This window comes from Zingiber officinale, chromosome 8B (assembly GCF_018446385.1).
Source record: "Zingiber officinale cultivar Zhangliang chromosome 8B, Zo_v1.1, whole genome shotgun sequence".
Classification (NCBI taxonomy): domain Eukaryota; kingdom Viridiplantae; phylum Streptophyta; class Magnoliopsida; order Zingiberales; family Zingiberaceae; genus Zingiber; species Zingiber officinale.
The window spans coordinates 64,416,769-64,432,212 of record NC_056001.1 but is presented as its reverse complement, the minus strand read 5'-3'; the positions used below and the strand labels follow the sequence as shown (position 1 = coordinate 64,432,212).

The 15,444-nt window shown below is 40.0% G+C and overlaps 2 protein-coding genes across 2 annotated transcripts; both read left to right on the top strand.

Moving 5' to 3' along the window:
- Window positions 1–6,604: 6,604 nt before the first annotated feature.
- Window positions 6,605–7,156, top strand: LOC122013903 (LOB domain-containing protein 18-like). Its single transcript, XM_042570115.1, has 2 exons — window positions 6,605–6,958; window positions 7,133–7,156. Exons 1-2 carry the CDS (start codon window positions 6,605–6,607, stop codon window positions 7,154–7,156), a joined length of 378 nt encoding a protein of 125 aa, XP_042426049.1.
- Window positions 7,157–14,057: 6,901 nt separating this feature from the next.
- LOC122017278 lies at window positions 14,058–14,950 on the top strand. Its single transcript, XM_042574847.1, has one exon. The coding sequence runs from the start codon at window positions 14,148–14,150 to the stop codon at window positions 14,817–14,819; it is 672 nt and encodes a 223-aa protein (XP_042430781.1). The 5' UTR covers window positions 14,058–14,147; the 3' UTR covers window positions 14,820–14,950.
- The last annotated feature ends 494 nt before the right edge of the window (window positions 14,951–15,444 follow it).

The window sequence follows — 15,444 nt, the reverse complement described above, 5'->3', positions numbered from 1 at the left end:
TTTATCACTAAAAATAGAAATTAATAAATTAAAAGAAATGTTAGAAAAATTTACAACAAGATCTAAAAATTTAGATTTAATATTAAATAATCAAAAAGCAATTTACAACAAAACCGAGTCCTATAAGTCAAGTTCAAATAAAACATTTAAATCATTAATAATCCAACAAGTAAAGCTTGGGTTCCGAAAGCGTGCTTAACTATGCAAGTAGGACTTAACCAATACTACATACCTAAAGAAAAAAATATACTATATAAAATCAGATAATTCAAATCAAAAACCTAAATACAAATCTAAATCAACAAATTCAAAAACTAAATATTTTAAAACCCACCAAAACTTAGAATATCATGAAGTTAAATATAATTACAAAAAGAACAGACATAAACCAAGAACCAAAAATTAAATAAAGGCCAATAATTCAGGGGGGGTTCTAGAATAGATGACACCTCCAAAACTAACCTACCCGGCAGGGTAACCCAAACTAATCTACCCGGCAGGGTAATTAGGACTAATTAGAAAGGGTTCAAGTTTAACTTGACCTATGGTACTGGTGAAATTTTGGATGATAGTACGTTAGGGAAGCTTAGTCTATGCATGTCTAGGAAGATATGGCTTCAACCTGGTGCATTTGGCTAAGTGAAACTGACTGAAACTACCCTTTATGGATCCTAACCAGTTAGACCAAGATTTTTTACTAAGTCCAGTGGATAGGACTATTTGGAAAATCTCGAATGTATGGTTACTCTAATGATGCCCAAGTGACTCAACATAACCCAGAAGTTTATCTAAAGAATGTCCATCTGTTAAACCTGAATCTAACATAAAGTTAAAGCAAACTCTAAAATTGAACCTAATTCATCTCACAAAATTATAGGATTCCCTGATTGAAAACGTAGATCGGGTGAGATGACTAAGGACTCAATTAAAATAAATTAAATTAAAATAAAAATTAAATTAAATTAAATTAAATTAAATTAAATTAAATTAAATTAAATTAAATTAAATTCTCGCGGTAAAGCTCGGAATTCCTATCTGTCAAGGCTCTTTCCGAGCTTTACCGCGAGAGTGATCTAAATTAAAATTTTATTCCATTCTGAGGTTATTATGCTGGTGCGAATCAACCGAGGTCGTCACCTCTAAAACTTTAGTCACGATACCTCGGTAACTCTCTTTTTCCTCCTAAGTTTCTTTAAATATTTCACTAATTATTTACTTAAGTATAGTTTTTTTTATGTAGAAAACGCTCTAGATCTGGTGCTGGGCCCTTGACTGCTAGTATTGACCCTAGGTTCCCTACTGACAAACTTTGGATTAAGTTTGAGTCGACTATTTATGTGGCTATTAGGACTAAATGCCTAGATAAAGAGTTTTTCTTACGTTCATGTGTTACAGTTGTAGAGGTTATTAGCCACTATAACTTGCGAAACCTTGTTTATTGTACTAGTTTAGTAAATATAGATTTATGTGCTGAATTTTATAATAACTTGATTAGGGTAGATGATCTCTCCTATGTTACTAGGGTAGCTGGTACAGATATTATATTATCTCCTACCACTAACCAGGACTTCTTAGAGTTACGACCATCTATACACCTTTCAGTGTTACCCTCCTATGGATCTACCATTTGGTGATCCCTACTCACACATTACTCTGGATACTATTTACTCGTATTTTTTCGGAGGGGTGCGTGTACCCACGGTGACTATGTTTAGGTTAGTAGGCCTTCGAGTTCATGATTATGCACTCTATAGGGTTTTAGTTTTCTGCATCTTACCATTATCCACTTGTGACATAACGATGATGCGTCCATTTCATTCCTTTCTCTTGTACGCACTTTGCCATAGATTATTCATAGATATTAATCTACATATATTTCAGACCATTATCTACGTAGCTGAATACGTCACCAGCGCTCGAGTTCATATGCCGTACTATCATATTTTGACGACATATTTTGCCCACCTACATATCAACGCCACCCGAGGTAATGTTCGGGCCATGACTGAGTTCGACGTCATAGGACCTAGGAGCTTCTCATTAGCGGGTGTCCACTTAGATGATGATGGTGTCATGTCTTGGCGGAGGGGGCACAGCACCAGCCAGACCCAGATGCCCAGGAGGAGGCAGAGCATGATGAGTTCATGGTTGCACTGTTCGGCAAGAACGCTCCGACCCCGGTACCGCCTCCACCTCCAAGCCGAGCACCTCGTCCCACTCATCGCACTCTAGGCTATTGAGTTGTCGGACTCGAGCTATCCATGACGAGTCTTCGGCAGGAGGTCTCTGACTTCAGACGAGACGTGAGACAGGATATCTCGGACCTTCGATGCGATCTATCCAGTTCCCAAGAGGATGCCCGGACCCGTCACGCCGAGCTGATCGAGATGTTCCGTCCCTTGGGATCCGGACCACCCCCCCTCCTCCTCATCTTGATAGATATCCCGATCACTATGTATATTTTATGATGATCACTGTACCTTGACTTTGACATTAACTTATGATATTCTACACCTACTTAGGTATATCTCAACTTTGAAAATGATTGACTCTGGTTTTGTTTAATAGACTAGGATTACAAAAATTATTTTCAAAAATAACTATTTTCAAATTCTAAGGTAAAATGCTGTTATGTTTTCAAAACTCCCTATTTTTAGTATTTCAAAATCAGTTTTAGCCTTAGACTAGAATATTAACCTTAGAAATCATGTTCCCCTAGGGCTAGTACTTGAGCATCTCACCAACACCCTAGGATTCCCTTGTCTGTGATTGCCAAACATAGAAAGGGGTGAGATGCATAGGCAGATTGCCTGGACTTAAGATGCTTATATCAGTGCATCGATATAAGTCTTGACATTAAATACCAAACAGATATTAATCAAATTAAGTCATTCAGTTTAGTCAAACACTAACTGATGCTTAGACTTAACTTGACTAACCAAATGAAAGCTGCTATCCTCTGAATAGTCAGGTTTTTATAATGTCAGGTTCAGGGGGAGGTTAATTATTTTAAATACCTTTTTTAAAACCAAGTCAAAACTAAGTGTTCAAAATTTTAAAATTAGCTTTCGAAATCAGTTTTGAAAGTTAAAATTATTTTTAAATCTTCTTTCAACTTTTCAAATTTCTGATTTAAACCTTCCAAATTTAGTTTTAAAAAGTTAATTTTGAAAATTGGAGTCCTCAAATTTTTAAAATCATATTTAAATTTCAAAACATACTTTTGAAAATTTATCTAAAAGGTTACAAAATCAGATTTTACATTTTGAAAATTGATTTTGAAACTAAGATTTCCTTAATTGGATTGTTTTAAACTTAGGTTTAAAAATATATTTTTATTTTCGAACTTTAAACTTTTTAAACTTAATTTTGAAAATCATTTTTTTTCTACTTAGTATTGATATTTAGACCTTCTAAGCTTAGATTTGAAAAGTTGACTTTGAAAAATAAGTTTTGTAACTTATACTTTTTTGTATACTTCGTTTTGAAAATTATATTTTTAAATATATATATTTTGAAAATTGAAGGTTACAAACTTAAAATTGAAAATAGATTTTTTCTTAGTTTCAAAAGTTGATTTTGAAAGTTGGATTTTACAAACTAAGTCTTGAAAAAATTAAATCTTATTTAATTTTGAAAGTTAAAAAGTTAAATCATTTTCTATGTTATGCTCCCCTAAGATAATCTGACTTACATTTCTAAAAATTCTTAACCTTGATCTTTTTTACCTTGTTGTTCTATGTTACTTTTTTGATGAATGTCAAAGGGGGAGGGATAGGTGGTTAAGTTAGTTAAACAAACACAAACAAGACAAAACTTAAAAGCTAACTCAACAACCATATGCTTGTTTCTTACATGCATATTTATCACTAACTTAACCAGGTTGTCATTGCATCAAAAAGGGGGAGATTGTTGGTGCGGTTAGTACTAACGGTCTAACTCAAGTTTTGATGAATGATAAAATAAGTTAAGTTAGTTTTGTTATTTTCTAAACACTCTGACTAAGTGTGCAGGAGAAGTCCAGACAGGTCAACAGGCTGACCTGATGTCTGGCACTAAGCCCAGCTAGGTCGACGGGCCGACCGGATAGCTGGCATGAAGTCTAAACGGGTCGACGAGCTGACCGGACGTTTGGCATGAAGTCCAGCTAGGTCGACGGGCTGACCGAATAGCTGGCACGAAGCCTAGACGGGTCGAAGGGCTGACCGGACGTCTGGCAGGTAAGTAAAGGTAAGTCACTGGAGGGGAGTAATTGTGAGGACGCATTCCTGGGAAGGGAACTTAGGCACCGATCCGACTTAGTGTTGGTGCAATATTCCCTAGGTCAAGGTTGACTTGGTTGACTGAGCTTGAATTGGGTCAAGCTCGAGTCTTGATGTTTGGATTTTGATGTTTGACAATACATGTAGACAAGACATGGAGATTGCAGGTGCGATTGTTCATGTGGGGAGATTGTGAAGAAGAGTCAAGTAGGTCAAGGTTGACTAGATACTTGACTGAAAAATTCTGGTGAGTGAAGCCAGGCGAAAGTCCTAACTGGGAAGCCAGGAAGTTGTGGAAAGTCTTAGTGAGTGAAGTTAGGCAGAAGAAAATCCTGGTGAGTGAAGTCAAGTGAAAGACCTAGTGAGTGAAGCTAGACAGAAGAAAATCCTGGTGAGTGAAGTCAGGTAAAAGACCTAGTGAGTGAAGCTAGACAGTTGGAAATCCTGGTGAGTGAAGCCAGGTGAAAGACCTAGTGAGTGAAGCTAGGCAGTTGGGAAGTCTTAATGAGTGAAAATAGGCAGTAAGGAAAGACCTGGTGAGTCAAGTCAGGCAGTGGGAAGTCTAAGTAGGTCAAAGGGATTGATCAGATACTTGGCACGAGGAGAAAAGTCCAAGTGGGTCAAAAGGATTGACCAAACACTTGGTGAGGGAGTCCTGGCAGGTCAAGGGTGACCGAATGCTAGGCATGATGTACCAACAGGTCATAGTTGACCGGATGTTGGGTTAGGAGACGTTGGACTTGGTTTTGGACAAAACCTTGAGCTGGATCGATCAGTCGATCGATTGGCTCATGCCCAATCGATCGACTAATCGATTGGGTGAGTCCCCGCGACAAGCCTCCTCCCAATCGATCAGTGGATCGATTGGGAGAAGCTCGCGATCGCACAGAATGGCTCTGGATCGATCGGTCGATCATTCAGAGCCTCCAATCGATCAGCCGATCGATTGGGAGTCACGATTCTGTGCGATAAGCCCTGGATTGATCGGTCGATCAATCCAGGCAATTCCCGATCGAAAGCACAGAGACACTCTGGATCGATCGATCGATCGATCCAAAGTCTCCCCAATCGATTGGGAGCAATCCAATCGATTGGGCACTACAAGAAAAACCCTCATAGACATCGGTGGAACAACAACAGTTTTAAGCAAAAACCGATGTCTATGAGTATTTTACATCCGTTTTTCCAAAAACTGATGTCTATGAGCGCAGATTTTCGCTCATAGACATCGATTTTTTAGCCGATGTCTATGAGCGCCTTTTTTTTGTTAATAGACACCAGTTTTAACAGCGATTTTTAAAACCCGGTGTTAATGAACCAAAAAAAAATAATTTAATTTTTCCAACCAAAATTTACAACACTTCGTTCCCTCAAAACCTAAACTAATATCGCGCCGCTTCTCTCAGCCTAAACCTCCCGACCATCTGTCTCAGCCTCATCTCCCTCTTCCCCTTCCTGGATCTCTTCCCCTTCTTGGATCGATGCCCCCCTCAATCGGATCAAAACCACCTGCTTCTTCTCCACGCTCGCCGGCACTATCTGGCCGGGCCAGTCCAGCGGCTCCGGCCTCACCGGCACCCACGGGGGCTCTGTTGAAGGCTCTTGCTTGCTCAACGACGACGGCGAGCTCGTGTTGAGGCAAAAGGAAGCAGAGAACAGGGATGCGTCTCCTCCATTTCCTTGTTGCCGCTGAAGCTCGAGAATCGATTCCTCCAACCTCTGAGCAAACTCCTCCACATTATCCTCCTCCGCCCGACCATCATCGACGCCGCCAGAAGGGAAGCACTCGGTCCTGGCGCCGAAGGTGCGGCGGCGTAAAAAGCCATGTCCAAGCAGCTGCCTTCCTCTGCCTCCCCCAACCTCCATCGACCGAACACAATTTGTGCAGTGGTACTGATGCACAGTGACAAGCTAGCTACAGCAAGAATAGATCAGATGGAGCCGAGGAAATATAGAGATAGGGTTTGGTTTTCTTATTTAAATTAATTAAATTTGCATTGCATGCTTTCTTCACGCAAGCTACTAAGGGAAGGGCTGCCCTGGCCCTGGCCCTGGCCGTGTAGAAGTGGCCTGTGAGATCAGTGGGGAGAAGAGATAGGATTGGGCGCTTGGCGTGGCTTTAAAGTGCTAGAGAAACCAAAAGCCAACGAGCATCGAACAGTAGTAACTCCTCCAAACCCACCGCCCCTCTTAATTTCTCTCTCCTCACACCATTTTAGCTCTCTCCCTCCCTCTTATAATCTCGATCGATCACTCTTCCTTCAAGACTGCTACAAGCTCTCATGCGCGCGTAATAGATAGCCAGTATTATCAACTGGGGCTGGCTGGCTGCAGGGTGTGATATGAGTAGTGGAAGCAGTATCAGCGCAGGAGCAGGATCAGGAGGAGGAAGCGGAGCTGGCAGTGGAGGAGGAGGAGCAGGAGGAGGAGGGCCTTGCGGGGCCTGCAAGTTTCTGCGGCGTAAGTGCGTGACAGGATGCATCTTCGCTCCCTATTTTGACTCGGAGCAGGGCGCGACGCAGTACTTCGCGGCGGTTCACAAGGTTTTCGGTGCCAGCAACATCTCCAAGTTGCTTCTCCACATCCCCGCTCACAAGCGTCTTGACGCCGTCGTCACCATCTGCTACGAGGCACAGGCTCGCCTCCGTGATCCCGTTTACGGCTGCGTCGCTCACATCTTCGCCCTCGAACAACAGGTATGTAATATACTATATACATATATATATATGATATTATTGATCATTAATTTTTTTAGCTCCATCGATCGATCGATCTCGATCGATTGTATTCTGTCCTAGGTAGCGAGATGATTGATTCTTAATCAATATTTCATTTAATCATAACGCAACAAATCGACACATGTCGTGGAGGCGGACAACGTCCCAGCGACCTGAACACCCATCTCCTCTCGACGTCTCATCCGCCTTTGTGCTTTCAATGAAGTCAAACCTTACCTTTTCGTGACTGAAAACGTAGGCCTCCTCTCACCCTACCCGCCCATGGAAAGTGTTCATCAAGAACAATACTAAAACCGGACACTATCGCACGGTCTGGCACCAAGGAGATTTAGTGAACAATTTGGGCACTATCGCACGGTATGGCACCAAGGAGTTCATGGAGGCACTCCAAGCCGGCGTGGATGTGAGCATGATTGGTCAATTTGGTGTCGGTTTCTACTCCGATCTCGTGAGGTATCTCGCTTCGGGTTGCAAGCCCAAGGAGAAATGGAGGTATATACTCTTCATCTGGCTTTTCTGCTATGCCTGCTAGTCCTTCCTGGGATCGTTGGTGGATAAATATGGATTGCCTCTGATCATGCATTTGGTGTACAGAAGTTTATACAGGATCTCTATTGATGTGATTTTGTTTCTCCTTTCCAATTATTATGTTTTTTTTAAGTTTTCTTTGAATGATTAGTATATGGAATTCTGTAGGAACTAAATACATATCCTGTTAATTATCTAAGTCGAGGAAGACTTGGCTGGTTGTATTAGTTACTGTCCTAGTATCCTTGTGAAGTACAGGAACAAAGAAGATTTTTTTCCTTCGTATTAATATTGCAAATTAATCTTGTCCATTTATTGTACCCTGAATAAACTGCTTTATTTCCTTATTTAAGGCTCCTTGTTTATGAATTTGTTTTTTTTTCCATTCATTTCCTTACATAGAGGTCAATGTTGAGAAAAGATCCATGGAGCTGGCCTCTAGGAATCAATAGTTTATCGATGTTGTTTCTTATGAAAATTAATTTCCTTGTACTTATTGAATTGTTTCATTTTTTCTATTCCATATGGAAGGGATGCCTCTTTGTTTATCTTTGAAGTTAAAAGAGACGTTTCACTATCGTTGGTCATATTGTTATAATGACTTGTATGTTTTTTTTGCTGAAACAGAATTGGTACTGAACATGAAAAGTTTGGTTTTGAAGTTGATACTTTGCGCCCAATGAATTATGAGCAGATCGCAGACTTGCTAAATGGTTTGACAGAGAGGTTTGATTGGGATAAAGTCATGGAAGAGAATTACATTATTGGTCTCAAACAGGTGATAAAATGTTTCTCTTTTAAATGTTTAAGATTGCATAGTATGGCCTTGGGTTACTTCTATGATCAGGTTCGGCTCTATATATTTATCATGTATGGCTTTGAGTTCCTTCCTCCTCGTGATATAACATTTGAGCAACAACATCAACGTTTTAGTGAGTCATGATCCTGTGTATCTTGGGCATGTTCAATTATGCAGCAATTTTATTATTACATGTATTTCTGCACATAACTGTTTTTTTGCTTTACGTTTCATCTCACTTATTTTAACAACTAAATTGTGTACAACTTTGTTGGACCAGCATGTACCTTCTGCGTCAGAAGTTTCATGATTTAAATCTATTCCTCATATGCTAGTCTTCCTAATCATTTGTGTTTTGGTGAACTTCTTGATGCTAATTATGAAGCCATTTCTGTTGGACTAACTACAATTTAACAACTTTCATTATGCACTTAGTATGTGTATGATATGAGTTACTTATGAAGTATACAATAGTCTTTTGTAGAGTATTTTGTTCTTCTTGAAAAACTTTAAGATACTGTAAAGTGCAATTGAATGTCTTTTCTGCATAGTGCAGCAAGTTTTCTATAGTAAATCCAACATATATGAAAAGCTGATTAACTTATTTTAACCTTCCCGATCAACTTGTTTCAATTAGACATAATAGGGTTTAGTCTATAATGTTTCTAAACTATTGAAAAGTTATAACTGTTTTCAAAATTTTTATGCCTTGTGACTTTCTAGGATACTCTCTAGCTACCATTCCTTTGATGTTGAATTCTGAATGCTATATTCTCAACACACTTCATTTTGGCGAAGTTGAATTTGTAGACAAGCCTAGTACCTGGATTGATTTTGTTTCTTCTGCTTAATACAATGTTAAATCCGATTGGATGATTATCTACCCCATGAGCTTAAGCTGTCAGTAAATCACTTGATTTATGCAATATAATAAGTCATCCCCCCCCTAATTTATATCGTTTAACTTGTGTGCCTGCAAACAATTGTGAATTTTCCTCCTTTATAGAGAATTATATATCTGCTTGCAGGAAAAGAATGATGTTAAGCTTGAGAAAGTTCTAAAGGAAGCAGCTATGGAAAACAAAACAGTAATATTAACAACTTTGAATGTTGCTTGGGCTTCTCCTGGTTCTATTATAGATTTGTTTTTTCAAAGTTTTCGGACAGGAGATGGAACACGCAGACTCCTGGACCATTTGGTAATCATTGCCTTGGACAAGAAAGCGTACATAAGGTGCATATCCTTGCATACTCACTGTTTTGCTCTTTATACTGAGGAAATGGATTTCTCAGATGAGAAGATTTACATGACTGCTGGATATTTGTCAATGATGTGGAGAAGGATAGAATTTCTGCGTGTTATTCTTGAAATGGGATACAACTTTATTTTCTCGGTAAAATTCTCCTTCCTATGATTGGCCTTTGTAATATTCTGTTTGTTAAAGTACTGATGTGTGAAAGTGACCATACCTTCTGGATCTTCTTGTTCTCTAAGTATCTATTTCTATGTAGACTATCTTGCCTTTTTTTTGTCCATAGCCAAGTTTGCAGGCAATGCTCTATTGTTAAACTTTGTTCCTTGTTTCTTGTTTGTGCAACATATTTTGTTACCCCTTCTTTCATCTACTGCAAACGCATATAAGATAGAATCATATATATCTACAAATTTATGCATGGAATGCATGCCTAGAATAATAGTTTGCTCGAGTGTATGAAAGTTTATCCAATGGGATAGGCATTAAGTTATCCATATAGCATCAGTATGTGACAGACTCATTGTTATCCATGCTCTTACTGCCTAATATTCTTTATATAGCTTTGCATATAATTCTGTTAGCAGGAACTGCTAACATCTTGTACTACTGATACTTTGCATGCTGTATCCTTTTTAGTCTTGGTTTACTAATATATTATTTATGTGTTTTTACAGTTTACAAATCTCAAGTACTTTAGAGTTGAAATTGATGAAGTGCGGTTCGAATGGGCTGAATGCATGCTAGATTACATTTGAAGTGTGGTTCTACCTTGATGTGTTAAAAGAATGTTCTACCTTGATTTTGATATCTATTAGCTAGCTTTTGATGTAAAAAGAATGTTTGGGTATTTTATGGATATTGTTGTAAGAAGATTATTTATATAGTTTGTGAATATTTGTGTATTTTATGGATATTATTGAATGAAGAATATTTGTATAATTTATGAATATTTGTGTTTTTTTTTATTGTCGGTTTTTCATTGTTTCGGAAATCAAATTTGTGCTGTTAAAAAATATACATATTACATCGGTTTTCCACCGCTGTAAAATCGGTGTTATTAACTAATATTACATCGGTCATTACTGCTGCCAAAACTGGTGTTATTAACATACAATATTACATCGGTTTTACACCGTTGATGAAACAGTGTCGTTAAGTGATACTACACCGGTTAATAACCGATTCGAAGACCGGTGTCGTTAAGTGATACTACACCGGTTTTAACCCAATGTCTAAAATGGCAGACTTTTAACATCGGATTCATAGACATCGGTCGAAAATGAAATAGACACCGGTGGAAAATCGATGTCTATGAAGGTTTTTGTTGTAGTGGGGATTCGACCGTTGGCGTCGTATTTAGCTATTGGCGAGCGTTTCTCTCAGCAGTTCCTCCACGGCTTCGATTCTTTCTCCACAGCGACTTCATAGCCACTTCTCCACAGCTCTCACCGCCGGTTCTTGAAGATTCTTGGAGGCTTGTGCTGGTGCACGTCCAAGTCAAGAGGCAAGGAAGAAGTTAGGGTTAGGGTTTCTTGTGCAAACTTGTAAGATATCATTGTATTTTGTTTCCCTTTCCTTTCTTCTTGTACTAAGCGCTTGTAAGGCTTCTCCACCTTCGATAGTTACCGTGTTTTTCATAGTGGAGGGTTCGTGAGTGTGTGGATCCTTGGATTAGTCACCTCTTCTTGAGGTGGATACCAAGTAAATCCCTAGTGTTAGCGTTGAGTGTTGTTTCTTTGTATTTTCCGCTGCATTTCACCACAAGAAACAAGCAACGACGAGCACGAGATCGCGCCGAGCTATTCACCTCCCCCCCCCCCTCTAGCTACATTTCAGTCCCAACAGTTAGAACCATTTCGGAACTCTAAGTCAAGATCTTGACTAGATTCTGGTCTTGGAAAGATGGAATCTAAGTCATACTCTACTTGTTAAACTTAAACTGTGCTAACACTTTGTTTTGCAGGACATATGTATTATATATTTGCCTCCGGACTAACGTTTTTCTTGCAGGAAGGAAGATGCTGGAAAACTAGGGTCCGGGCGCCTGGGACGGTTCCGGGCGCCCGGGAGGTACCCGGGCGCTCTGAGGCAAAAATTTATCCCTAACGTCATTTCGCCGCGTAGAGTTCACTGATTAGCTCAGCTACGTCACAATCAGGGCGCCCTGATGGTTCCAAGCGCCCCGAACCTCATATATAAGGAGGGTCAAGGCTGGAGTCAGAACAACAACTCAGAACTCACAATCTGCTCTCGTGTGCTCCTGCAACGCTGCAAAGCTACTCTGACCACGCGCTCTTCTTTTCTTTATTTTGTCGGTATTGTTGTTATTTTCATTAGCATTGCTGTAATTAATTTGTAATCAAGTTTTTCGAATTGCTAGTGAATTGCCCATCGAAAGCACCCTTGCGTGCGGGCCTTGGATTAGGAGTCGACATAGGCTCCGAACCAAGTAAAAATAACTTGTGTTAGCCTTGCTCTTCTCTTGCTTATTCTTTTTCCGATGCTTAACTCTTTACGAAAGTTTTTATCGCTATTCACCCCCCTCTCTAGCGAAACTCACGATCCAACAACCGAGACTTTCACCTGCGTAGCTTCACTCACTAGGTCTTTCACCTGACTTCATTCACCAGGAGTTTCCCTTGCCTAACTACCAGTTAGGACTTTCCCAGTCAATTATCTGGTCAACCTTGACCTACTTGACTCTTCTTCATATCTAACTGATCAGTCCTTAACCAGAGGGAAATTGTGCTAACAATCTCTCCAATCAGACGATTACATCTGCAATCTCCATGTATTGTCAAATATCGAAATCCAAACATTAAGACTCAAGCTTGAGCCAACTCAAGCTTAGTCAACTTGGTCAACCTTGACCCAAGGGATATTCTACCAACAAAAATAAGCCCCAATCGATCGACCAATCGATTGGAGTATCCTAATCGATCGGCTAATCGATTGGGGAGTACATTGTGCTCTTCCCGCAAGTGGCCTCCAATTGATCGTCTGATCGATTGGCGTAACCCTAATCGATTGGCTGATCTATTGGGTTGTCCTTTCTCGCGAAGCTCTCCCAATCGATTAGGGTCCTGGTTCAATCAATCGGTTGATCGATTGACGAACTCTAACTTGACTAACTCAAGTTTATGGTCATAAATCCAACATCTGGTCAACCGTGACCTGTTGGGACTCACTCATGCCTAGCTTCTGGTCAACCTTTACCAACTGGGACTTCTTTACTAAGTGTCCGGTCAATCGTTTAATTCACTTAGACTTTTCTAGCCATGCCAAGTGTCCAGTCAACCTTGACCCACTTGGCTTACCGTCTCGTGCCAAGTGTTTGGTACACCATGACCCACTTGGACTTCTAGACACTAGGTGTCTGGTCACCCTGGATCCACCTAGATTTCCACACGCCTGACTTCACTCACTAAGACTTTCACTTGGATTCACTCACTATGTCTTTTACCTGGCCTCACTCACCAGGATTTCCTATTTACCTAGTTTCACTCACTAGGTCTTTCATCTGATTTCACTCATCAGAATTTTTAAACTACTTATCTTCTTTCACTAGGACTTTCCATCTATCTAGCTTCACTCACTAAGATTTTTCAACTGTCTAGCTTCACTTATCAAGACTTTCCAATTACCTAGCTTAGCTTTACTCACCAGGACTTTCCAACTGCCTACCTTCACTCACTAAGACTTTCCATCTGCTTGGCTTCACTTACCAGGACTTTCCACACCAAGTGTCTGGTCAACACTGATCCATTTGGATTTTCATTATCTGCCAATCTCCCCGTTAGACTTGTCCTTTCCTAACTTCCAATTAGAACTTCCTAGTCAAGTATCCAATTAATCTTGACCTACTTGACTCTTTTTCACACCAAATTAGTCAAACATTGATTAGAGAAGAATTACTCTAATAATCTTTCTAAATAAATAATTACACTTATAATTTTTATATATTATCAAACATAAAAACCAGTCAACTTACTCAACCTGAACGTATACCAACATTTATTATTATGGCTTGCTACTAAAATTATGTATTGCACTTACATGAGTCTCCACCGATATAACGTGGGTGGATCATCGCTAGTTTTTAATAAAACATGAATACTATTGTCGCCTTTAATGCCGCACTGGCATGCATGCACTATGCAGCAGTGATTGCTTATGTTGCAAGCACCACCACAGTCGGGCCACGCCTGTTCTCCACCCAAATCTCTAATCGATCAGTTATACTTAATTACATACTTATTTTAAATATCCAATTAACCTCGATATAAAATCATTATTGTAACTTAAATATCCATAAATGCCTTACATAGAATATAGATATATAAATTATCCACCAAAATTTATAATTTCAGAAGAAGAAAATGTTAATAAATCAAAAGCCAGTTTTCTTGGCCACTTCCTCCTCTTTCGGCTTCCCTTTAAATACCATTCCATTCTTCCCTTTAAATCTACACACAGGCAAAATCAATCTCTCTCCTTCTCCAACGATCTTTCCTCAGTTTTTGATTTTCTCTGAACGATCGAAATCTCTATATAGATTAATTTCATGGATGCTTCCTTCGTCAAGCGCCTGTGGCACCTGCTTCGCGCCACCTACGTCATGCTCCTCCGCAAGGGCTTATCCAAGCACAAACTCCTCGTGAACCTTGACCTCCTCCTCAAACGCAGCAAACTCGCCGGAAAAGCCATCGGAAACTTCCTCATCCACCACCACAACCACCGCAATGCCGTCGGAGCCGACGCCTGCTCCGCCTTCTCCTGCCGCTCCATTACCATAGACCCCTCCCTCGCCTTCTACGAGTACTCCAAGGACTTTGAATTCAGCTGCAGCAATACCCCCTCCTACCCTTCCTTCTTCCTCCCCGCTTGTCAGCGCCGCCACCACGGCCTCGACTTCGGGTACGACGCCGACGTGGCAGCGGCCATGGTCAGGGGGCTCGAGACGCTCTCCGCGGAGATGGCGATCGCGCCTGACGACGCCGACTCGACCACGGCCACGCCGTCCCCCGTGCTGCTGTCTTGGAGAAACCAGGCGGGCGTCCGGCGGCTGCGAGTAACGGACTCGCCGTTCCCAGTGATCAGGGAGGGGAAGGACGATGGCGGCAAGGTGGATCGGCGGGCGGAGGAGTTCATTAAGGAGTTCTACGAACAACTCCGCCTGCAAAAAAGCGTGCCAGGGAAGCCGGAGGATGGAGGACGCCGTCGGAAAACGGCATAACGACCTTGCGGCCGATCTCGATCTGTTAACTAAATACTTGTTACTTCACTTCTGCTTTCAGTACTCTGCTCTTCCCTGTTTAAGTATTGGTAATACTTCAAAAAAAACAAAAAATGGTAATTAGTTTGACATTTACGATGTTCATTGATATAGGTGTAAATGAGCTAAGTCGTTCGTGAGCTATTCAAAACTTGATTTGATAAAAGTTTATTTGAGCTTGTTTAATGAGACCCGTTAAGATAAACAAATAAGCTCAAGCTTCACAATATTCGGCTTGTTAGCTCGTGAACATATTCGTTAAGCTCATGAATCAACTTTTTAATAAAAAAATAATAATTTTGATATTGAATTTATAGATTTTACACTCTACTTATCAAAAACATAGACGAATATATTAAATTATTTATTAGAATAAAATTATAAATTTTAACAAAAATATTATAATTTTTAAAAAATATATAATTTAGTTTTTAATGAATATTTAAATTTATAATTTATATTTATATATTAAGCTCGTTTAGGCTCGATCAAAGCTCGAATAAGCTCATGAGTCATGAATATATTCGTTAAATAAAGCTCGAGCTCGACTCGATTATAAACGAGTCAAACTCAAACATCCAAGAGT

Bases quoted from the DNA above. Each gene is read 5' to 3' on its own strand.
- LOC122013903 (XM_042570115.1), top strand. From the start codon at position 6,605: ATGAGTAGTGGAAGCAGTATCAGCGCAGGAGCAGGATCAGGAGGAGGA. The intron at 6,959-7,132 runs GTATGTAATATA...CATGTCGTGGAG, and splicing joins TCTTCGCCCTCGAACAACAG to GCGGACAACGTCCCAGCGAC.
- LOC122017278 (XM_042574847.1), top strand. From the start codon at position 14,148: ATGGATGCTTCCTTCGTCAAGCGCCTGTGGCACCTGCTTCGCGCCACC.